At 42.9% G+C, this 24,672-nt stretch overlaps 2 protein-coding genes across 5 annotated transcripts in view; one reads left to right on the top strand and one right to left on the bottom strand.

Moving 5' to 3' along the window:
- The window catches only part of kpna5 (karyopherin subunit alpha 5), a 43,514-nt gene extending 30,952 nt beyond the window's left edge, over positions 1 to 12,562 (bottom strand). The window contains exons 1-3 of the mRNA XM_033021107.1: positions 12,448 to 12,562; positions 241 to 371; positions 45 to 149 (exon numbers count right to left, since the gene is read on the bottom strand). Of these exons, the coding sequence (XP_032876998.1) occupies positions 45 to 149; positions 241 to 369 (234 nt within the window). The 5' untranslated portion in view covers positions 370 to 371; positions 12,448 to 12,562. The remainder of the gene's footprint in view (positions 1 to 44; positions 150 to 240; positions 372 to 12,447) is intronic.
- Positions 12,563 to 13,037: 475 nt separating this feature from the next.
- The window catches only part of zup1 (zinc finger containing ubiquitin peptidase 1), a 30,084-nt gene continuing 18,449 nt past the window's right edge, over positions 13,038 to 24,672 (top strand). The window contains exons 1-6 of one of the 4 annotated variants that reach the window (XM_033021109.1): positions 13,038 to 13,278; positions 13,978 to 14,053; positions 16,235 to 16,896; positions 18,273 to 18,383; positions 19,326 to 19,435; positions 22,918 to 23,086. In XM_033021109.1, coding sequence (XP_032877000.1) covers positions 13,203 to 13,278; positions 13,978 to 14,053; positions 16,235 to 16,896; positions 18,273 to 18,383; positions 19,326 to 19,435; positions 22,918 to 23,086 — 1,204 coding nt within the window. In that variant the 5' untranslated portion in view covers positions 13,038 to 13,202. The remainder of the gene's footprint in view (positions 13,279 to 13,977; positions 14,054 to 16,234; positions 16,897 to 18,272; positions 18,384 to 19,325; positions 19,436 to 22,917; positions 23,087 to 24,672) is intronic. The other 3 variants (XM_033021111.1, XM_033021112.1, XM_033021113.1) reach the window with 3 other exon arrangements.

The following is a 24,672-nucleotide window of genomic DNA, read 5'->3' on the forward strand; positions in this document are numbered from 1 at the left end:
AAAATTCTGTCAGACATCAAATCATTCTAATTCCTTCCACTTACCCCTGGCATTGATACCACAGTTGAACTTATATCAGGATCCTGAATGGGGCTTTCAAACATGACTTCATCATCTCCAGGAACAGCCACATTTCTGCGTTTGAACAACTAGAATATTAACAGGAAAACCAAATTATTAGATGAAAAAAGAAGCTGAGCATCTGCATTAAGTATTTTCAAAGTTTTCTTCCTTGCACACCTGCTCTTCCCTTTTCTGTTTTCGTAACTGAATTCCCTCTTCCTCTCGTCGTCTTCGCATTTCTTGAGTGTTTAATGCTTTGTTCTTGTAGCTTTTCATTCTGCAATTGTCTTTTACTGGGCTTGCCATGTCTGTAATGAAATATCCCAATTAACAAATAACATTCAACAAAGAAAACCAGACCCCCCACCCACACAGACAAATCTACTTTGAGTTTAGCTTAACAATGTCTATTGAAATACAAAAATCAAATTCATGTGTTCATGACCTGAAGCTTCATTGCACATTTTGGGTATTTAAAAAAAAGATTTTGTACCTTTGCAATAATTTCCGTTATGCTTAATAAACAGAATCCACACAAGGTAGATTTAATTGTTTGCCTAACATTTTTCATGCAACTGAACTTTTTTTTGCGTAGTGGTTTAGTAATACTCAAGCATACAATGAGTTTGTTGGACACATTCAGGAAGTAAGATTTCCCTCTAGACTCATACAGCTCTCAAATGTTTTAACATTAGTTAGACTTAGTTCTGGGGAGCCGCTCATGTAGCTTGATTTTCCCGGGGAGCCGTGTGTGCGGCGGTTGTTTCCCGTGGAGCCTCGCGGGCCAAACAACGGCCACCGACCAAAGACCAGAACGCGCCCGTTAGGCCCGACTCGACTCACAGGCCTCCTAGGGGACTGTGATGAAGCCGGGAGGCGAGGTCTCCCTGGGCCGAAGGAGCCTCAGCGGTGGCAGCGATGGGAGTCTCGGCAGCAGGTGCCTCAGTGGCAGTGGGAACCTCAGCGGCAGCCTCGCGGTCGATAAGCATGAGGGGGGAAGGGAAGACAATGGTGACCCGGCTTGGGTAACCGCCCGAAGAACAATGGGGACCTGGCGTGGGGGACACTATACAATCCTCTGCCCAGGGGATAAGTCTGTGTTTGTTTGTTCATTTGTTCCAGTGAAGGTGTTGTGCACATTAGATTAGATTCAACTTTATTGTCATTTCACATAGTACAAGTACAAGTACAGCGAAATCCAGTTTAGCATCTAACCAGAGTGCAAAGTAGTAAAATGCTGATTAAGACAATATATACAAATGAGGATATATTGGCGTATGTACATAGGCATATACATATATACAGATAGTTGTTACGGTGCAAGAGATTGACGTGCTATATTCTGGTGAATTGAGCTTAACTATAAATTATATAAACTATAAATAATACTGATGAGAAGGGGGGGGGGGGGGGGGGGCTAGCACCGGGCCTGTGAGTTCAGCAGGGTAATGGTGTTTTGGAAGAAGCAGTTTCTTAGCCTGCTGGTGTGAGACCTGAGGCTCCTGTATCGCCTCCCTGATGGGAGGAGGGCAAACAGTCCATGGTTGGGGGTATGAGGGGTCCTTAATGATTTTGCCAGCCCGTCTCAGACACCGTGTGCGGTGAAGGACAGCCATGGCAGGGAGGGGGGCACCGATGATGTGATGGGCGGTTTTCACCACCCGTTGCAGTGCCACAGCACATGGCAGCCAGTCAAGTCGCATGTCTTTTTCTTGTTGTTTTCACTTTTAATTTCACGTTTTTGTGTACCTTGTGTGTTGTGACTGTCGGCAGACCAGTTTCCCTCTGGGGATGAGTAAAGTTTTAAAATTAAAAATTAATTTTGTTAAAATTAGTTCAGCGAACAGGGTTTTAACTGTGAGAATTTGGGAAAAGACTAATTTATTTCAAATTCTTTTGTAAAAACTAAGTGTTATTTTGAGAAGCATAATTATTTACCCAAACCTTGTTTTTAAATAAAAATTGTGAAAAGTGAAAACCATCTTAAATAAGGAACTGTGTGTGAGTTGATGCAACTTTTGTTTACATAAATCACATTTTATGATGGAGAGGATAACACATACACTGAAAATGCACCAAATTTTCTGGTACAAGCAAAGAATGAAACACAAAAAGGAGCATTACTGCCCACTTACTCTCAAGACAAAGTTACAAAATTGTTAGAAAGCAGGAGGGCTGATTAGAAAGCAAAACAGATGGCAAGTCCATGGTACTATTCAAGTACTTCTTCACCATGGATGAGTGGAAGAGATACTTCAGATGATCTCATTTTTTTTTTAAAGCACAAGCTTCAGGAAAGGCTTTTTGTACAAAGGACATAAGTTACCAGGTCCAGATAGCCTGCAGCCTACCAGGTTGAAGAGAGCAGAAGTTTAAACTGGAGGCATGAGCTTTCATCTGAAATGTTTTGTTGTGAGCATGTGCCAGCGGATCATATATCTATATTCATAATAATGCAAAGGCACGAATAAACCAAGCTCCTAAAAAGTTTAATAGCTGAGGGAGCATTTAGAGATAAACATTTGTATAACAATCAGATGTATTAATTAATGGAAACTGACAAAGATTCATTAAAGGCAAATTTGAACTCAACTGAAGTTTTTTTCTGATGTCAGTTTTAATAAGACCTTTGCCGATGAATGATACTCAAGTACTTAATCTTTTGATAAAGTGTCACAAAATAGACCAAACAAAATTGAAGGTCATGGAATAGAGGCAGTAGCAGCATGGACAAAAAAAATCCATAAGACAAAATGGACTAGATAAAAGGCATCCCAATGATCTTGCATTTTATCTGTCATCTCACTGGTCACACAACTTCACTATACAGAGCACAAGATCCCTTTATAATGTCCACATTAAGGAAACCTCTTCAAAATCATCAAAGACACTATTTTAATATTGCCAGTACCCACTTTCCCTAATTTATCAATAACAAGATTGAATATAATGAGATCTGTGCATACATTTCTATGTGAGAGCTCTGCTTCAAATTTGCCACTTATCTGCTTCATCCCAAATAGCAATAGCATGCAGTGTCCAGAGTGTGAACTTTAAGACAAGACAATGGTTAAGAATTAAATATATTAACACAAGTCCAGCAGGACATACATGTGTTGCAGCGAGCTTCACTTTTATCAAGCTGGAATGATATCTAAAAAATTAAATGGAGCTCCAAATATAACTTTAGTGAAGGTTAATTTAGAAACTTTAGAACTTTTGAAAAGTAAAAAATTCAAAAATAGATCCATCAGCCCTTTAAGCCTGCTACATCATTCAATATCATTGATATTGCACACAGTATTGAGGGTAATATTCCATTGTGGAAATATCAAGAATAAATGGGAACATGCACCACCAGCAGTGTCCAGGATTCAGCTGTTCACAAAATACTTCAATGAATTTGATGAGGACATCAAGCATAATCCATTTGCTGATGGTGCAAAGATGGAAGTCAGTGCTTGATTTGTGTAGGATGCAGAGATGTTTTGTGCAAAAAGCAAGTTAACGTGCATGGTTGATAAAATGGCATGCAAAAACCTTGAGATCATCCAATGTTGGTAGGAAAAAAAGACAAAAGTTTAATATAGTGACGTGCTGATAGCATACATTTTTCACCCGGAGGTATAAAACTTGAAATTTTCTATCCAAATGGATTGTGGTGGGTTGCAGCCAAGGAGTCTATTTTTATGGCATAGGTTTAAGGTAAGGGGCAAGATTTTAAAAGGGGGCCCCAAGAGACAATTTCTACCCCAACACAGAGGGTCTTGTGCATATGGAACGAGCTTCAAGAGGAAGTGGTAGAGGTAGGTAGCATTATGTATTTTAAATGGCACTTGGACAGGTAAATGGATAGAAAAGGATTGTTAGAGTGGTGAATTTTTCTTTAAAAAAAGACAAGTGAACCAGAGTTACAGAGGGAGCGATCTCCAGAGAAGGTGGAATGGGAAGACATGACTGATGGTGGGATCACGTTGGAGGTGGCGGAAATGTTGAATTATCAGAGCTGCCAAGTTTTGTCAGTGCATTATTTTGTCAGTGCAGTATTCCAGTACCTGAAAATCAGTATTTTGCTGAGGAAATCAGTGTTTTTACGCGGTGCCATTATGCTGATTTTTTTTTAATGTGCGGTCATAACCATGTAAGAGTACAAGAATACATATGTATGCTACCAATTGACATGTCTTCTATACACCTTACTTGACAGTGCATTCATTGCCATCTCTTTGTATACTGGTGTTTGAACGGCTGCTTCCTGCTTTTAGCACCAGATGATGATGTAGAAGCCATTTTGGAAGCCTCCCTCTCCCTCCCTCCTTCCTCTCTCCCTCGCTCTCATTCCCTCCCTCCCTCCTTCTCCCTCCCCCTCGCCCCATCCCTCCCTCGCTCTCCCTTGAGCCCACCCACCGTTCTGTAAAATAAAGGTCAATCTCAATATAACTACAATCCCACTGGTAGCCTTTCACCGCTAGGCTTATCCAGAATTCTACCACTGCCTGAAAAATAATCAAAGGCTCAAAAAGAATTCCAAAGACTCATTGTTATACGAGAATTTTCCTGAAGTCTGCGACATATGTGTGACCCATGCGATGTGTAAAGCCCATAACACTCCAGCCAGTAGCGCTATATTTAGATCCCACAGCGCTCCAGCCGACAGCTCTTCGTTTAAATTCCCATGCGTTAAACTGACAGAGCTCTGTTTAAACCTGGAGCGGGACAGGCAGCGACTCTGGAGAGAAGGAATGGGTGACGTTTCTGGTCGAGACCCTTCTTTAGACTGAACTGAACTCCGTATTTAAAATCCGTATTTAACAACACAAAATCGTACATCAGTATTCTTATCTCATTTCCGTACAAAATACGGAAAATCCGTACTACTTGGCAGCTCTGAATTACGCTTTGAATGCAGAGACAGGAGGTGTGGAAGGCGAGCTCTATCCTTGTTCGGTCAGGCGGGTGGGGAAGGACCCCATTATGACAGCAAGAGGGGGGGGGGGGAAGGGAGGAGGGGGAAACACCTTTACCACAGAAAGAGGCTTGAAAGGAAAGTCCCATCTTCAGAACATCTCAGATATAGGTCGGAAGGAACTTGCAGTTGATGAGATGGGAAGAGGGGTCAGTACATGTTGAATTGGGGGACCAGTGTAGGATGGATGGGGGGGCGGCAGGAGAATCAATGTGAGGTGGGTAGGGTGATGACTAAATGGGGGGTGGGGTAGATGGGGAGGGGAACACAGGGAATGTCAGTGAGGACTGAATAGAGGTGGGAATGGGGATCAATGCAGGATGGAGAGGAGGGGTCCCAGGATAAGAGGGGTGGAGGGGGGCGTACAAGAGAGAGAGAGGGGGGGGGGGAGGAAGGAAGGTCAGCGCTCCTCGGAACAACATCGCCCCGCTGCCTTGATCGTCCCTGTCTACCGCCGCCAAAGGGGGAGGCAGTGGGATCTCCTCGCCACCGCTTCCCCTCCTCCGCCAGCCAGCAGCAAGGAGTGGGGCTGAGCAGTGCAGCTCAAAGATCCTATAGCTATAGGATCTTTGGTGCAGCTGCTTTAGACGGTGGAAGGAGGCCTCCCCCTCCCTCCCTCCTCCCGGCCTCGGCGTGCGGGAGGGTTTGTTTTGAAAGCGCCGTTAGCGGAGTGGCAAGCAGCGGCTGCTATCAGGGCGGGCGGGGTGCGGGAGGAGGAGGAGGAGATGGAGCCTCTGTCACGGCCGCTGCTGTGCGGGGTCTTCGTCACCCCGCACCTAGCATATTTGCCCCTGCAATACAGCCGCCGCCGACACGAAACGTTATGTTCCTATTCTCCAGAGATGCTGCCTGGCCTGCTGAGTTACTTCAGTTTTTTGTGTCCATCGGTATAAACCAGTATCTGCAATGCCAAGCCGGGCAAAATGAGTCGCCGTTTAGGTTGCCCGGCGGCACTTTGGGTGGTCAATGGCACCCGGCAACTGTTAATTTCGAGCCCTGCTGATGAACAGGGACCCCCAGATCCTGTTGTACTTCCCCTTTTCTCAACTTGAGCAACATTCACAACCATGCTGCACCCGCTGAGTTTCCCCAGCAATTTTGTGTACATTCACAACCATACGTTGGATTTATCCAGGTTTTACTTCCAGTCCGTCATATACATCACGAATTTGGTCAGGAGATATTTCAGTTGAAATTTTAACGTTATTTCTGAAGTGGGTATGATGGAAACAGCGTTTATCAATAATTTATCTTCATTGCTGCTCACAACACGTTCCTCTAATCTGAATGTCCGGTAATGTGGCGTTTTGACATCTTTAAACATATTACCAAAAGAACATTTGCTGCAGTTATGTCCTTTGGCCATCTCTTGGCAGTTAGTGTGATGTTTAACCTGTCAGATGGGTGTAGTCGGTTTTAACAGCTATTATCATAAAATGCCTTTAGAAATTTCCTTGCAACCTGTATATTTTGTTATGGATAAATTATCTGGGAAGCCAGAATGTTTCTGTGCCAATAGCAATAACGACCCATGCTGTGGCCATGTCATGGTAATTTTCGGTCCTTCACTGAAAACATGTTTGCATCCATCTGTAGTGTGCATGGTTAAGTATATATGTTACCATGGTCCAGGATTTATTGACACAGGTTGATCATACGCTGAATAATCCAACCACATTTTTGTTTGGAAGTGGAAAGAACAAATAGAAATTGCATTAATTGCAATGTGTAAAAAGAGTTTGAGATATTGTATTATAATTTTGCTGCATGTCATTGTGATATACATCATGTCTTGATTGGTGAATATGTTTAGTTTGTGAGTTATTTGAAGCAGAAATAATATGTGAATGTAGACAAAAGTGCTGGAGAAACTCAGCGGATGCGGCAGCATCTATGGAGCGAAGGAAATAGGCAACATTTCGCGCCGAAACCCTTCTTCAGACTGATGGCTGGGCTCGAAATTAGCGGTTGCCACTGACCACTCAAAGTGCCGCCGGGCAACCTAAACGGCGAGTCATTTTGCCCGGCTTGGCAACTTTGTTTATACCGTAGACACAAAAAACTGGAGTAACTCCGCGGGTCCGGCAGCATCTCTGGAGAAAAGGAACGTGACGTTTTGTGTCGTCGACGGATGTGGGAAAGATGCCAAGTGTGGCGTGATGGCGGGTCAGAGCGAATGACGGCTCCATCTCCTCCCGCACCCCGCCCGGCCTGATAACGGCCGCTGCTGCCACTCCGCCAACGGCGCTTTCAAAACAGACCCTTGGAGGAGGGAGGTGTCGGTCAGAGGCAGAAGTAGAGTGTGGGGGGTGCTGAGGATAGAGCGCGGTGATTGGAGGAGGGAGACGTGCCAAAACACTCTCGGCAGCCCTGCACCGCAGCCAGGATCGATCCCGGTCTCCGGCGCTGCAATCGCCGCCGAACCGCCACTGGACCATCCCCGTCCCCACCCGAGAGCCCCCCCCCCCCCACGCCCGGGGGTGGTCAGAGACGTCGGGAGTCAGACGGGCACGGTGCCCTCAGGCCCACAGCCAGCGCAGACAAGCAGCGCTGCTCAACTCTGCCTGTCCCTGTCTGGATTGAGACAGGGCTGCAGGCGAGACCACAGATTATAGAGGAGCTCCTCTCGTATCTTTGGGCGACAGGCAGTTGAGCTGCATTTAGCGCTGGATTAAGCCTCCAAAGCCTCGTGTGTGTGAGTGTGCGCATGCGCGCGCGGCTGCCAAGATATTCTGTCCGCGGTCCCCTCCATATTTTGTTTGCGATTTCTGTGCCTGACAGGTGTTGTCCGAGGAGCGCTGGCCTTCCTTCCCACCTCCTCTGCCCCTTCCTCTCTGTCTCTCTCTCTCTCTTGTACGCCCCCCCTCCACTCCCCTTATCCCCTCATCTACTCCCAACCCCCCCATCTATTCATCCTGCACTGATCATCCGAGCACGCATCATGCAAGCCGTCTTAAATGACCACCTAAACTGTAAATTGGCAACCTAAAAAGCTGCCAAGGTTGCCCGGCTGGCAACAGGGAAAAAAAGTTAAGCGAGAGCCCTGGATGGGTTTCGGCCTGAAACGTTGCCTATTTCCTTTGCTCCATCGATGCTGCCGCACCTACTGAGTTTCTCCAGCACTTTTGTCTACCTTCGATTTTCCAGCATCTGCAGTTCCTTCTTAAACATAATATGTGAATGCTTCATTGAGAATAATTCCAACTGGTAACTAGGCACTTCGTCCAAGCACATTATCGCACGTATCATGCAAACCGTCTTAAATGACCACCTAAACTGTCATTTGGCAACCTAAAAAGCTGTCACGGTTGCCCGGCTGGCAACAGGGAAAAAAGGTAAATGAGAGCCTTGATAGTTATTTAATGAGCAACATTCACAACTATATGTTGGATTTATCCAGGTTTTACTTTTAGTCGTTCATATACATCACAAATTTGGTCAGGAGATATTTCAGTTGAAATGTTAATGTTAATTCTGAAGTGGGAATGATGGAAACAGCGTTTATCAATAAAAAAATTTAATCTGGTGCCTACAAACTGGGTATCTTCATTGCTGTTCACAACACATACACCTTTAAACATATTACCAAAAGAACATTGGCTGCAGTTATGTCCTTTGGACATCTCTTGTCAGTTGGTGTAATGTTTAACCTGTCAGATGGGTATAGTCGGTTTTAACAGCTATTATCATAAAATGTCTTTAGAAATTTCCTTGCAACCTGTATATTTTGTTGTGGATAAATTATGTGGGAAGCAAGAGTGTTTCTGTACCAATAGCAATAACAACCCATGCTATGGCCATGTCATAATTTTCGGTCCTTCACAGAAAACATGCTTGAATCAATCTGTAGTGTGCATGGTTAAGCATACATGTTACCATGGGCCAGGATATTTTGACATAGGTTGATCATACGCTGAATAATCCAACCACATTTTTGTTGGGAAGTGGAAAGAAATAATAGAAATTGCATTAATTGCAATGTGTAAAAAGAGTTGAGATACTGTATTGTAACTTTGCTGCATGTCATTGTGGTGTATATCATGTCTTGATTGGTGAATATGTTTAGTTTGTGACTTTATTTGAAGCAGAAATAATATGTGAATGCTTCATTGAGCATAATTCCCACTGGCAACTACGCACTTCATTTGAGGACATTAAAGCACGCGTCATGCAAGCCGTCTTAAATTGACCACCTAAACTGTCATTTGGCAACCTAAAAAGCTGCCTAAGTTGCCCGGCTGGCAACAGAGAGAAAAAAGAGTTAAGTGAGAGCCCTGAATTCAGTCAATGAAAGTAAGCATGCAGGTACAGCAGGCATTGATGAAAGCGAATGGCATGTTTGCCTTCATAACAAGAGCCGAGTATAGGAGCAAAGAGGTCCTTCTGCAGTTGTACAAGGCCCAAGTGAGACCTGGAGTATTGTGTGCAGTTTTGGTCCCCTAATTTGAGGAAGGACATTCTTGCTATTGAGGGAGTGCAGCGTAGGTTTACAAGGTTAATTCCCGGGATGGCAGGACTGTCATATGCTGAGAGAATGGTGCGGCTGGGTTTGTATACTCTTGAATTTAGAAGGATGAACGGAGATCTTATTGAAACATATATAAGACTTTGGGCACGCTAGAGGCAGGAAACAAGTTCCCGATGTTCAGGGATTCCAGAAACAGGGGCCACAGTTTAAGAATAAGTGGTAAGCCATTTAGAACAGAGATGAGGAAACACTTTTTCCATAGAGAGTTGTGAGTCTGTGGAATTCTCTGCTTCAGAGGGCGGTGGAGGCTAGTTCTCTGGATACTTTCAAGAGAGAGCTACATAGGGGTATTAAAGATAGCAGAGTCAGGGGATATGGGGAGAAGGCAGGAACTGGGTACTGATTGGGGATGATCAGCCAAGATCATAGAAAATAGGTACAGGAGTAGGCCATTCGGCCCTTCGAGCCTGCACCGCCATTCAATATGATCATGGCTGATCATCCAACTCAGTATCCTGTACCTGCCTTCTCTCCATACCCCCTGATCCCTTTAGCCACAAGGGCCACATCTAACTCCCTCTTAAATATAGCAAATATATCACATTGAATCAAAGGGCTGAATGGCCTACACCTGCACCTATTCTCTATTAAAAAACAACTTTTTTTCCCCATGAGTAGCTCTACTCAATAACCAAAAATCTGTAGCCTCCTTTTGCTCTGATATTTTATTTAATTCACATGTTTAATCAATAATGTTTTATTATTAATGTTTTATGTGTCATTTGTAACTGTCACTGCATGTCATGTTGTCACTTGTGTGGGGAGCACCAAGGCAAATTACTTGTACGTGAATACTTGGCCAATAAACTTATTCATTCATATGGGGTAAATGCAGGAAAGTGCCAAGGCAAAAGATCAGCCAAAATCTTAATGAACGGCAAAGCAGGCACAATGGGATGAAAGTTTCTTTAGTTTATCTTAATGCTGTTTGTGTTAAACAACATCTGTTCTTAAAACCATAAATCAAACGGTAAAAATGGGGAGTAGCGGTAAAAATACGGTAGCGTAAAAATAATCTTCAGTCAATCATTCATTAGCCGACCTTCTGTTCCCCATGGTCAGTGTTTCATCGCTACTTTTCACATTATTATATTTTAATGATCTTGATGATGGAATTGATGGCTTTGTGACCACGTTTGCGGATGATACGAAGATTGGTGGAAGGGCAGGAAGTATTGGAGCTGTGGAAAGCCTTGGAGTGGGTAAAGTGGCAGATAGAATACAGTGCAGAAAAGTGTACAGTCATGCACTTTGGTAAAGGAATAAAGGCGTAGACCATTTTCTAGCTAGGAAGGGGATTCAGAAACCGCAGGTACAAAGGGACCTGGTGCATGATTACCAAAAGTTAATATGCAGGTTAAGTCATTAGTAACGGCGACAAATGTTTGTATTCATTTCGAGATGACTAGAATATAAAATATGGATGTAATGTTGAAACTTTAAGCCACTGGTCAAGCAACATTTGGAATATTGTGAGCAGTTTTGTGCCCCATATCCAAGGATGAATATGCTGGCATTGGAGTGGATCCAGAGGAGGTTTACAAGAATGATTTCAGGGATGATTGGATTAACGTATGAGCATTTGATAGCTCGGGGCCAAAACTAGCTTGAGTTTAGAAGGATGATGGAGGGATCTCATTGAAAGCTATTGCATAATGAAAGGTCTGGACTGGATGTGGAGAGGATGTTTCCAGTAGTGGGAGAATCTAGGACCAGAGAACCAGATATACCTTTAGAATGGAGATGAAGAGGAATTTCTTTAACCAGAGGGCGGTGTATCATTGTCACACATGGCTGTGGAGGCCAAGTCATTGGGTATTTTTAAAGTAGATGGACAGTTTCTTGATTAATTGAGGGCATCAAAGGTTACAGCAGAAAGGCAAGAGCATGGGGCAGGGAGGGAAAAATACATCAGCCTGGATCGAATGGTGGAGCAGACTCCACCAGTCGAATGGGTCTAATTCTGCTTCGATGTATTATTTTTTATTTGTATGCATATTCCTTTAACAATTACGATCCTAGCCACTTTAACAGGTTTACACAGATTTCCAGTTCTTTTCATTATCAGCATTTCCACTCTTTAGTTGATGACAAGTTTTAACACGCTCCTAATCAAAACACTTTCTAGTCTTAATTCTATCAAAAATAACGACTTAGCATCACCCAGACGATATTTCTAATTTACAGATGCATTTTAGAACTTTACCTGTAGGCCATGAAAGATGACAACTGAATAACATAGACGACAATCTGTACAAAATAAAACTTGGGACTACTCGACCTCGGAAGGGAAGAAGAAAACGATGGACATTGAAAAAGGGCGCAACACATCGCTGCCAAGACAATTCCAAGCCCAGGGTTGCGAGTTATCAGAGCTGACAGGAGGCCTCAGCAGCGACCACACCGATAGCTCCTACTCCAGCCTTCCACCTCGAACAACCATTTATTTACCCGCCGCTTGTTCACCTTCGTCTCTCCCCGCGCAACAAACTCAAAACCGGAGCAGGAAAGTCATAGATGGTCCACTACACACACACACGAAGTCACCCAAGTCTGCGTAGGTCCAGCACCGACCAGAGCCCACCACCAAAGCCGGGGAGAGGGTCCCCCATCCCCACCCCCGACACGGCGGCCCACATACATTCCCCGAGAAAGAGACAAAATGCTGTAGTAACTCAGCGGGACAGGCAGCATCGCCAGAGAATCATTCTCTCCAGAGATGCTGCCTGGTCCCGCTGAGTTACTCCAGCATTTCGAGGCCTACCGCACTCGGCCGCTCCCCCCACCCCCAGCACCGCGCTCCTTCACGCTTTTCGATGCAGGGACGGGAGACGCGAGTGGAGTGTAATGGAGCGGGCTGCGGTAAAAGCAGCAGAGAGCGGTGCCCCACCTGAAGTGAGCAGCGCTGGCTGGATGGCTGTCGGCGACCACGGGCGGTGGCGGCGACGGACAAAATGGCGACCACGGCCGGCAGCGGCGGTTATCCTAACTCTCCCACCAGGCACCTCGCAGCCACCCACTCCACGCCTGCGCACCCTCCTCTCTGCAATTTCCTCCTCTCTGCAATTTCCTCCTCTCTGCAATTTCCTCCTCTCTGCAATTTCCTCCCCCTTAATAAGTAAATAAAACTATTCCCCTCTGCTTAAATACCACTGGGAACAGCGCACCTACAACTAACCCAATCTGAGTTATCATATACTGCATTGTCCCGATCGTTATAATGAAATAATTCAGATTTAAAAGGAAATATCTGAAGGGTTTCGGCCCGAAACGTCGCCTATTTCCTTCGCTCCATAGATGCTGCTGCACCCGCTGAGTTTCCCCAGCAATTTTGTGTACCTATCTGAAGCTATTGTTGTTTTTTGGGGGGGATTTTTTTGGTTGTGACACCTCTGTGAATATGGTCTATCTCCAGACAGAGTGCCGACTGTGCGCATGCGTATTGTGGAAGGGTCGGGGTATCCGGACGGGATTAAACAGAACACCGGAAGCGATGGGTCATTGAGATTGGACAGACCAAAGATCTTGGAGCTTTGGGACAGACTGTGTTGATCAAGGCTTAGTGTGGCATTCCTGGTCCTCGTAGTCATTAACAAAGATACTAGAGCAAGAGCAGTGATATTTGGTCATTAATTCTGGAGGTAAATGGTGAAGCAAAGCTGCAGGTCAAAATCACCGAGCTCACGAATCTTCTGTTGTAGTGAGGTGGCCGTTACTAGTTGTGAGTTCTTTCTCTTTTGATTTTTCCCTTCCACCTCGCCCCACTTCCTGTGACAAACTTTCCAATGTTATCTTTCATCTTAAAATTGTAAATTCGGAGGAGAAACAATAAGAGCTGTAACGAAATGGCAATCCAACTTTTGTAAATTAAAAAAAACAAGAATGATGGGAACAAGCAGTTAGTTTCAAGTTGCAGAGAGGATGGATCAGGTGGAAAGAAGAAAAAAAAGCAAAGTGAGAGTTTGGATAGATTGTTCTTGTTTTGCCTCGAGTGAAGGAGGCTGAAAGATGACCTGTTCTTCACTTCTTTCCTTAAACGTTTTGGACCCACTTCATATTCAGTAATCTTGAGCATGAAATAGTTAAGCTTTCATTCCAAACTTAGATTGATGCTGTTGCTCGTAGTTTTCATCAGGAATTAGAATCGTAATTGCATTTCCTGTTATTGTTAACGTTCATAGGATGGGATGAACAATAAGAAATGCCAATGCTCCTGAAAACAGATTCAGATTCAGATTATAAAATGAGATTGTTCAGCAGTTAATGCCATGCCACATTCTTAACAGTTATTTAACAACACGACAGTAATGTTTTGTCGGTTTTTCTGACAGTCAAATGCCTTTGAGTGTTATGTGAATGGCTTGTTAATTTCTTGATATGCATTGTGTTATATCAACAAGATTATGTGTTTTACCATTAGCTTCAAGCAATCCTGGAGAAAAAACACATTGTTCTTGTTTCTCAAGACTCCACCAAAAGTCAGACTACACCAAAAGGTAAATTGTTTATCAATGTTTACTGAAGATAGATACAAAATGCTGGAGTTACTCAGCGGGTCAGGCAGCATCTGAAGAAAGGAATAGGCAACATTTTGGGTCTGAAGAATTCTGACCTGAAATGTTGCCTATTACATGTTTCCAGTAATGCTCCCTGACCCGCTGAGTTATTCCAGCATTTTTTCATAAGGAATAGGAGTAGAATTAGGCCATTCAGCCCATCAAGTCTACTCCACCATTCAATTATGGCTGATCTTTCTCACCTTCCTAATCTCATTCTCCTGCCTTCTCCCCATAACCTCTGACACCTGTACTAAGGCCTCCACAGCCTTCTGTGGCAAAGAATTGCACAGATTCACCACCCTCTGACTAAAGAAATTTCTCCTCATCTCCTTCCTGAAAGAACGTCATTTAATTCTGAGGAAACACCCTCTCCACATCCACTCTATCCAAGCCTTTCACTATTCTGTATGTTACAATGAGGTCCCCCTCATTCTTTTAAACTCCAGCGAGTACAGACTGTGCCCAGTGCTGACAAAGGCTCATCATAGGTTAACCTACTCATTCCTGGGATCATTCTTGTAAACCTCCTCTGGACTCACTTCAGAGCCAGCACATCCTTCCTCAGATATGGTGCCCAAAATTGCTCGCAATATTCCAAATGTGGCCTTACCAGCGCCTCAACATTATGTCCCTGGTTATACAAGCACTGAGTTGTATATTTGTATATATAGCACTTTCTTTACTACCAATTAAATTTGGAGATTAACTTTTTGGAAATCCTGCACCAGCACTCCCAAGTCCCTTTGCACCTCTGATTTCTGGATTTTAACTCCATTTAGAAAATAGTCTATGCCTTTATTCCTACTACCAAAATGCATGACCACACATTGCTACACTACATTCCATCTGCCACTTATCTGCCCACTCTTCCAACCTGTCCAAGTCCTTGTGCAGAATCCCTGTTTTCTCTACACTACCTGGCCCTCCACCTCTTTTCGTATAATCATCCACAAACTTTGCTACACAGCATTCAATCTTAGATATTTATTCATGTTACTTACTGTGAATGTTTAATAAGAAACAGGAATGGCCCTCAGCAAAAATTCTGCCTTAAAAACAAAACAATCTTGTCCTCAATTCTACATTCTTACCTACTCCCCTACCCTATGATTGTCCACTTAGCTTGCAGGCATTAGGCACAGGGAATTCCAACATGTTAAACCTTTGGGGAGAATAATTTCTCCTTGGCTCTATTTTAAATGGCTTCACTGCCTTCAATGCAAGTATATAATTCCTTAAAGATGGGGATCAAAACTGTATACAATATTTCAGGTGTAGCCTCACCAGCGCCCTATAATAATGCATCAAAACATCCTACTTTTATACTCCACATCCCATGCTGTAAAAGCTAATATTCCATAGGTCTTCTAAATTAGTTGCTGTATCTATAGGCCAACCATTTATTTTGCGCACTAGGACCCGAGATCTCCTTGTATTACAACATTTTGTAGTCTCCATAACATATTTTATGTTATACAAATGCTGGTCAGGGTATTGTTGTTTGGCATGCTGTAGCCAGGCATTCGCATCACACGTAGGCTGCTGTTTTCTTCTTTGTGGGGAGTCCCTCTGGTTCGAGGATGGGATACTGGCACTCTTTTGTGGATTTTAAGATTGATAAAGAGGTCTAAATGGGAACTACAGACTCTTCCACAAATGGAGCAGGTGTTAGTTGACAGAGCAACTGTGTGGGTAGTTTATAGATTAGTCTGTTCCTTACTCAGCTCGTTTAGAACATACGTGTGCATGGCCTCGGCATGTACACGTATCCTAAATGGTACTTTTCCACTTTGTGTGGAGAAGGGCCAAAGATTCCCAAGAGTCAGCGGAGATGTAGCTTTTCTTCTTTAAACACATCCTAGAACCTTCTCTGTCTACCTGGTAATTCCTTCTCTTGACAGAGCTCATACAAGAGTGTCTGTTGTCTTGCATGTAAACCACAGTATATAGATACTGCAAATATTGTTATTGTTGCAGGGTTTAGCTTTATTATTTTCATTATGTAAATTTTGGGGGTTTTGCACCATTATTATCACAGGGTATAGTAATATTAACAAACTAATAGTTTTAGGCGCTTTACAGATATGCCAATGTCATGATTTATTTTTTTCCATTTAGTTGTGAAAGGACAGATCAAAGATCCCACATGTTCACCTGTGACATTTGTGGACAAAGTGGCCTATCAGAACCAGACATGAGGACACACATTTTTTATGTACATGAAGAAAATGAAAATAATTGTCCAATTTGCACTTTGTCTGGATTCAGCTACGATGAATTGATGTTCCATATAGAGACTACACATGGTGAGGTGGAAGCACTAGATGATGGAAAGATGATCTCTTCTATTGACAAAGAAAAGGATCCTGATTCTGGTTCTTTACTTCGATGTAATGAGTCTCCTGAACAGAGCGAGTTTGAGGTGAATAAGAGTGAAGTAGAAAAACCAGAAGAGTTTCACAAGTCTTGTTCTGCATCACCTTCTGACGATGAGAGACTCTTTAAACAACACAATAGGAAGCATGAATCTAGAAGATTAATACCATCTGAAAATGTCAATGGGGAATTTTCAGGAGCAGTTTGGGTTCAACCTGTACCAAAACCATCTAATAAGAACAATGAAGAATCAAAAGACAGCAAACATTGTGGCAATTCTGAAGAATCTGTAAACTTTGGTGCCCCTGAATGTCCTTTTTGTGGCCTAATAGGAAACTCGGGAGGAGATCTAAATGAACATGTTAAAATCAAGCATATAGCAATGTTGGAAACACCTCAAAAAGGTATCATCTATTTGTGTGGTAAAATTAATAATCTGTCATGAGCAAATAAAGAGCCAAATTATTCCCAAAATTAACACACCAGGGTGGTTATCCAAACCCTTAATATTCTGACCTATTTCTTAATTTTAAAATGCAATAAATTGATTTCAAATTGGGTAATTTTTATCTATTTGAGATAGCTCACTGCATATCCAAGTCTAATAAGCGAGTTCGGTATTCCGACTGTGCATGCCCAGGTCAAAGGTCATTTGGCATAAACATTGCTGGAAGAAGTGGAGCTGTGAACATATTTCATCCGTTTTTTCCAGCTTTCATTTTTCTAGTAAGAAAATACTGCTTTCAAACCATGAATTAGTTGTATTTATTGTTCCTTTGTTGAAAGCTAAGATTATTTTGTCGTCTTTATTGCTTTATTGGGAGGGGGGGGTAGACGGGGACGATCCAATGGCGGATCGTCAGCACTTGTGGCACCGGGGACCCGGGTTCAATCTTGGCTGCGGATGAGGCGCGGATCTGTGTGCGTGCAGCAGGTCCAGTCTCTCCCCCTGTTTCTCACTTGCATCTGCCCCCTCTCTCCCACTACATGGAACCCCAGTTCCTCAGATTATATATATTTTTATGAATAAATTATGAATAAAGATAAGAATTTATACACAGTTTATTCAGGCAGCGCTTTGTTCGTTTTTTCTTAATGGCGAATGACCTTTGACAAATCCCATGATTCTTTGCGTTCTAGAAATACTCAGCAAGTCAGTAGGAACTAGGAAATGGTTTATCAGTATGTTTTTCTATGTATTCTGCAATGTTCTTTTTCATGGAGAGAATTGGAAATGAATTGATGAAACTCACGAGATGATGTTCATAAGTAATAGGAGCAGAATTAGGCCATTAGGCCCATCAGGTCTACTCTGCCATTCAATCATGGCTGCTATCTTTCCCTCTCAACCCCATTCTCCTGCCTTTTCCGCATAACTCCTGACACACTTACCAATCAAGAATGTGTCAATCCATGCCTTAAAAATGCCCAATGATGGGTCTACAGCCGTCTGTGCCGATAGGTAGCAAAAACAATGTGAAATTAATGTAAAAACCAATGCAAAACAAAACTTCAGATGCTGGAAATCTGAAATAAAAGAAAATGCAGGGATATTAAGCAAGTCAGTTGGCCTCTGGTAAAAAATAGTTGACATTTTAGGCATTGCTCTACCTCAGATCTGATGAAGATGTACTGTTGTAAAACATTACCTTTGTTTCTATTTTCAAGATGTTGATTGATCTGCTCAACAACCGTGAACAACGAATGTGAAAGCACATCTGAAAATTCTGTTTTTTTTTTAATGAATTGAACTATATATTTTTTACCTTGTATTTGACAGGATATGCAAAGCAGAGACTATATGTGTGTCCCATGTGCAAACTGGTATTTGAAAACTGGCATATACTGCAGGAACATGTTGAGCTGCACTTAACTGAGAGCAGAGCTGAAGGTAACGCTTTGCGAAAAGTTGTTACTTGATGGGTTTTCTTTAATAATGGCTTCTGTTATGCTCCAGCACTGTCACCCCTGGAGCCTGTAATGGACTTAATTTTGAGCTCTCTCTACCTGGCCTATTGTTCCCTTCTATCTATTTTAATGTGGTGTGCATGGGTTGGTTTCCACTTGTATGAAGGTGAAACCTATCTCCAGATTTATTTTAAAATTTATTTTGACTCAGCAGTGATTTCTGTGATGTCAGGCATCCTGGCCTCAATTTGGAACGTGCCAATGTTTTCTTCAACTAACCTAAGGTCGAAGGGCACCTTTTCTTTGCCCTTTGCCATAAACTCTTTCCTTTGTCAGCAAATCTTCCCAGAGCTACCAAGTGTTTTCTCAGTCACCGAGGCAGCATCATATCCTGGAGAGCTGGTGCCTTGATTAACCCAGGGCTGAACTTCCACACATCTCAAATACAGCTCTTTTCAATTTCTGCTTCATTGTACCTACCTCACTCCCTTGGGGCGAACTACTATATCTTCTCATCATTTATTCAATAAGACAACTTTCTGGTGTTTGGCAGCAGAAAGGTCAGGAACCATAACTGATTTGATTAGTGACTTATTTTAACCGTTTGAATAATTGCTGATGTTTAGATGTTTTTCAAACTTCCATCCTTTCAGATCAGTCGCTTGGCCTTTTGTCAAGGAACATGTCAAGGAAAATTTAATTGGAATAGAAATGTAGGTTATGGTAAGATGTGAGATCAGGATAAAGCATCATGAATAACTTTAAATAATGGAATCTATAATAAGCAATTAATAATTATCCAATAGAATGGATGTTAAAACAAATTCTAGAATGTGAAAGCACATCTGAAAACTGCTGTATGCATATTATTGTATTTTCCTTTTGTGCTGCTGGTTGTGTGTCTCATCCATTGATTTATCTCTAGAATGTGTGTTGGCTGATCATCAGTTTGCCCAACAACTACAGGAAAAGGAGAATAGACAAAGCAGGTCACATGAAACACAGACAGAGCAGGAGGAGTTTCAAAAACTTCAGGTATTTACAGAAAACCCCTTTTTATCAATGTTCAGTTTGTTGACCACATCTGAAATTCTTCAGCAATATATGATGGAACTGTCCAAGTATAATTATTTCAATGTTTCTAAAATCTACTCGCTTACAGTCAATATTGCAGCATTTTACAAAGCCCCCACCCATTTGAATTTTGTTTTAGTACATAAGAATTATATATCGCAACATTTCTTTATTGTTTCTCTCAAGCACCAGGTCCTCTGTAAATTGATGGAGCTGGTAGCACATGGCATCTTTAAAAGCATGACTGTCATAATGATTCAATGTTCAAAATATTTTTTTTAAAACATGGACAGAGATATGTCAACCATTTTGGGTATTATTTACTTTAGTTCCACCTAATATCCTCTTGAGAAACTATTCATTACCAGCTATTCAATCTCATTCCATAGATCAATCTCATTCAGAAAAAAATAATATCATAGAAATAATTGAATGACACTTCCAGCTTTCCCTTTTTTAAATAGGTTGCAGTTAGCTGTATCTAGTCCAATAACATCTAGCATTTCATCTAACGTATGCCCTAAGCACCCTTTCTAGTTATAGATTTTTGAATTGGATGTTCTGTATACGCATTTCTAACAAGAGAACTGAATACATGTAGTTTTTATGGCTTAAATGTCTTATTTCAGTATTACGTAATTGTTCCTCTGTACATTTTCACCAGCAGTGTGGTGTCCCCTTAACAAATTAGAATCTGCCGTAATTGTCCTTCTGAGTACATTTCTATTCTGAAAGTAACTTTCCTTACATTTAGTGTGTAGGAAAGAACTGCAGATGCTGATTTCAACTGAAGATAGACACAAAATGCTGGAGTAATTCAGCGGGACAGGCAGAATCTCTGGAGAGAAGGAATGGGTGCTGTTTTGGGTCGAGACCCTTCTTGGTCTGAAGAAGGGTCTCGACCCAAAACCTGGGTGATGTTTCTGGTCAAGACCATTGTTCTGAAGAAGGGTCTCGACCCAAAAAGTCACCCATTCCTTCTCTCCAGAGATGCTGCCTGTCCTGCTGAGTTGCTCCAGCATTTTGTGTCTGTTTACCATACATTTATTTCGCAATGTCGAGACATTTTTCCCCTTGTTATAATTTATTATGTTTTTAGGTTGGTGGGGGAAATACAAGTTCAAGTTCAAGTTCAAGTTAGTTTATTGTCATGTGTCCCTGTGTAGGACAATGAAATTCTTGCTTTGCTTAAGCACACAGAAAATAGTAGGCATTTACTACAAAACAGATAAATGTGTCCATATACCATGATATAAATATATACACACATGAATAAATAAACTGATAGTGCAAATAACAGAAAGTGGTTGGTAATAATCAGAGTTTTGTCCGAGCCAGGTTTAATAGCCTGATGGCTGAGGGGAAGTAACTATTCCTGAACCTGGTTGTTGCAGTCTTCAGGCTCCTGTACCTTCTACCTGAAGGTAGCAGGGAGATGAGTGTGTGGCCAGGATGGTGCGGGTCTTTGATGATACTGCCAGCCTTTTTGAGGCAGCGACTGCGATAAATCCCCTCGATGGAAGGAAGGTCAGAGCCGATGATGGACTGGGCAGTGTTTACAACTTTTTGTAGTCTTTTCCTTTCCAGGGCGCTCAAATTGCCGAACCAAGCCACGATGCAACCGGTCAGCATGCTCTCGACTGTGCACCTGTAGAAGTTAGAGAGAGTCTTCCTTGACAATCCGACTCTCCGTAATCTTCTCAGGAAGTAGAGGCGCTGATGTGCTTTTTTGATGATTGCATTAGTGTTCTCGGACCAGGAAAGATCTTCAGAGATGTGCACGCCCAGGAATTTGAAGCTCTTGACCCTTTCAACCATCGACCCGTTGATATAAATGGGGCTGTGAGTCCCCCTCCTACTCCTTCCAAAGTCCACAATCAGTTCCTTGGTTTTGCTGGTGTTGAGGGCCAGGTTATTGCGCTGGCACCATATGGACAGTCGCTCGATCTCTCTTCTGTACTCTGACTCATCCCCATCAGTGATACGCCCCACAATAGTGGTGTCGTCAGCGAACTTGATGATGGAGTTCGCACTGTGGTTCGCTACGCAGTCATGGGTATAGAGTGAGTACAGCAGGGGGCTGAGCACGCAGCCTTGAGGTGCTCCCGTGCTGATTGTTATTGAGGCTGACACATTTCCACCAATACGAACAGACTGTGGTCTGTGGACGAGGAAGTCAAGGATCCAGTTGCAGAGGGATGCGCAGAGACCCAGTTCTGCGAGTTTGGTAACCAGTTTGGAGGGGATGATTGTGTTAAATGCCGAGCTGTAATCAATGAATAACAGCCTGACATATGAGTTTTTGTTGTCCAAGTGGTCCAGTGCGGAGTGGAGGGCCAGCGAGATCGCATCCACCGTTGATCTGTTGTGGCGGTACGCGAACTGCAGTGGGTCCAGGTTTTTGTCGATGTAGGAGTTGATTTGCTCCATGATCAACCTCTCAAAGCACTTCATCACCACCGGCGTTAGTGCTACTGGTCGATAGTCATTGAGGCACGTCACCTTACTCTTCTTGGGCACCGGTATAATTGATGCCCTTTTAAAGCAGGTGGGGACCTCAGACCTCAGAAGTGAGAGGTTGAAAATGTCCGTAAAAACTCCTGCCAGTTGGTCCGCACAGGTTTTTAGAACACGGCCGGGTATACCATCAGGTCCAGGTGCTTTTCGGGGGTTCACCCCTCTGAAGGATTTCCTGACATCGGCCTCTGTAACTGAGACTGAAATGCCATCACAGCGAATGGGGGATCGGGAAGGCACATCGGTATTCTCCCTGTCAAAGCGTGCGTAAAACGCATTGAGCTCGTCAGGGAGTGATGTTACACCGGCATTCGAGCTGCCTCCTGGTTTTGCCTTGTAGGAGGTGATTGCATTCAGACCCTGCCACAGCTGCCGAACATCTGTCTCGTCCTCCAGTTTGGAGCAGAAGTCCCTTTTGGCCTTTTTGATGGCCTTACCAAGGTCGTATCTGGTCTTCATGTAGGCCACTGTATCGTTGGAAGTGAATGCCCTGTGCCTGGACTTCAGGAGAGTGCGGATCTCAAAGTTCATCCAAGGTTTCTGATTGGGAAACACTCGGAAGGTTTTTGTAGGGATGCAGTCCTCCACACATTTCTTTAATTCTTTAATACCTCTTCAATTGCCAATTTGCAACATCATGTGGGATGAGTTTGGTACTGAACAGGTAACTTTGGCATTGTATGGTCTTCCTGACTTTAGTCCCTCAGAAAAAAGTATGGAAGGAAACTTCTAAGACACAGTGTTACATCGTAATATAATGACAACAGAACAATGAAGTTCTTGTTTATGGCATTATTTGACGTAGAAGGGGGCCATTCAGCCAATTAAGTTTATGCAAGTTCACAGAACCCCTTGGCCACACTGGATTTTATAAGTTATTTAAAAATTAATTGAAATTTAAATTGGATTTTTTCCCTTCCCTCTAGAAACAGTATGGATTAGATAATTGCGGAGGATATAAAAATCAGGCACTGCAAAATATGGATAGAGCTGTTTGCCGAGGTCAAATGAATCCTGCGGAGTACCATCGAAAAAAAGCAGAAGTCATGGAATCATTAGCAAAGGGAGAAGATGATGGCAGAACTAAGACATTAGGTATGAATGGTTCAGCTTTTTGTTTTAAAACCTAAGCAGGATTTTTGTGATAACTTTATAAATCTGCCCCCATAATAAAGTATGTAGGAAGAGCTACCTTTGATTTTAACCAGCATCTGCAGTTCTTTCCTGCACAAGGAACTGCAGATGCTGGTTTAAACCCAAGAGAGACACAAAATGCTGGAGGAACTCAGCGGGCCAGGCAGCCTCTCTGTAAAGAATGAATGTGTGACGTTTCGGGTCGAGACTTCGTCAGACTCATTGGGTGATGTTTCCCATTCCTTCTCTCCAGAGATGCCTGACCCGCCGAGTTATTCCAGCTTTTTGCATCTATCTTCGCCAAAATATAGTAGGTTAGTTTCTAAAGCACCACTTGACTTCTCGGAATAAGGAGAAAGTTTTTTTTTGTCCTAGTGCAGATATCTATATTGGGACTGACTCTGGTATCTCTATGGCATGACAGTCCCAGTTCCCAGACTTAGATTGTGGCAGCATATTCTACCCTGCAAACTGAGCTGAGAGATTTCTCTGCTCTACTGCAGTCAACTTTTCATGGAATTCCTGTGTGGGATGTCTTCCCACTAAGACTGCACCAGCTAAATGCCGCTGTTCTGTGCAAATGTGGTGGAAGTCAGCTGGTGGGAGAAAAATATGTAGTCAGTATTTTATCATTTAAGTTAATTCAATTTTAGTGTGAGAATGTTTCTCACTTTCAACGTTAAATTAGTATTTTCAATTCTTTTAAATGTTGATCTTTTATTGTGACTGAATATTTGCGAATCGTAGCTGTCATTGGCCCATTGATAGGTTTGATAACTTTTGTCAGTTTGCGGATGAGGATGAAGTGTTTGAGGTGGAGACTCGTAGTTATCAAAATGGTTCTGTGACCAATGGGCGACTTGTGTTGCAATAGTGTCTGCCACCAATGGCCTGTCTGCTGAGACAGTCTGTCACCAGTGGCACTGAGACTGTGATCACCAATGGCACTGAGACGGTCTGTTCACCAGAGGGCCGTCTGTGGTGAGACGGTGTCTGCCACCAGTGGGCCGTCTGTGGTGAGATGGTCTCTGTGCCGCACTCCAGCACACCGAATTGCAAGGAACTGGATACTCAGTGGAAGATGACATTGGAGTTGCATCAAAACAAAATGGGCAGGTAGCCTACAATTTACTTGCAATGGAACTTTTGCCCCAAGATATTTCAAAGTTTCCATGCTTATTAAAACCAAAACATATTAATTTTGACTACATCAAGGCAAAGATAAAGTGTTGCCTGATGGAAGCGGCACATTACTATGGGGTTGTGTATTGATAACAGGGCAGATAGTTTTCCATCAATGCCCTCATACCTTATTATGGTGAAAGAAAATAGACATTGGACAGTAAACCAATGATTATTCTTGTTTAAAATGGTCCCAAGAATTCCTTTACACCATGTGTGAAATCATACGGGATCTCTGTTTAACACAGTCATTCTGAAGGATGATGCATCCTAAGAGTATGGCACACTTTAAACATAATAGTGGAGTATCAACACCGTGCTTAGTTCTGTGCTTAAGTTTCTGTAGAGACAATTCAACCCACAAG

Source organism: Amblyraja radiata, chromosome 5 (genome assembly GCF_010909765.2).
Source record: "Amblyraja radiata isolate CabotCenter1 chromosome 5, sAmbRad1.1.pri, whole genome shotgun sequence".
Lineage (NCBI taxonomy): Eukaryota > Metazoa > Chordata > Chondrichthyes > Rajiformes > Rajidae > Amblyraja > Amblyraja radiata.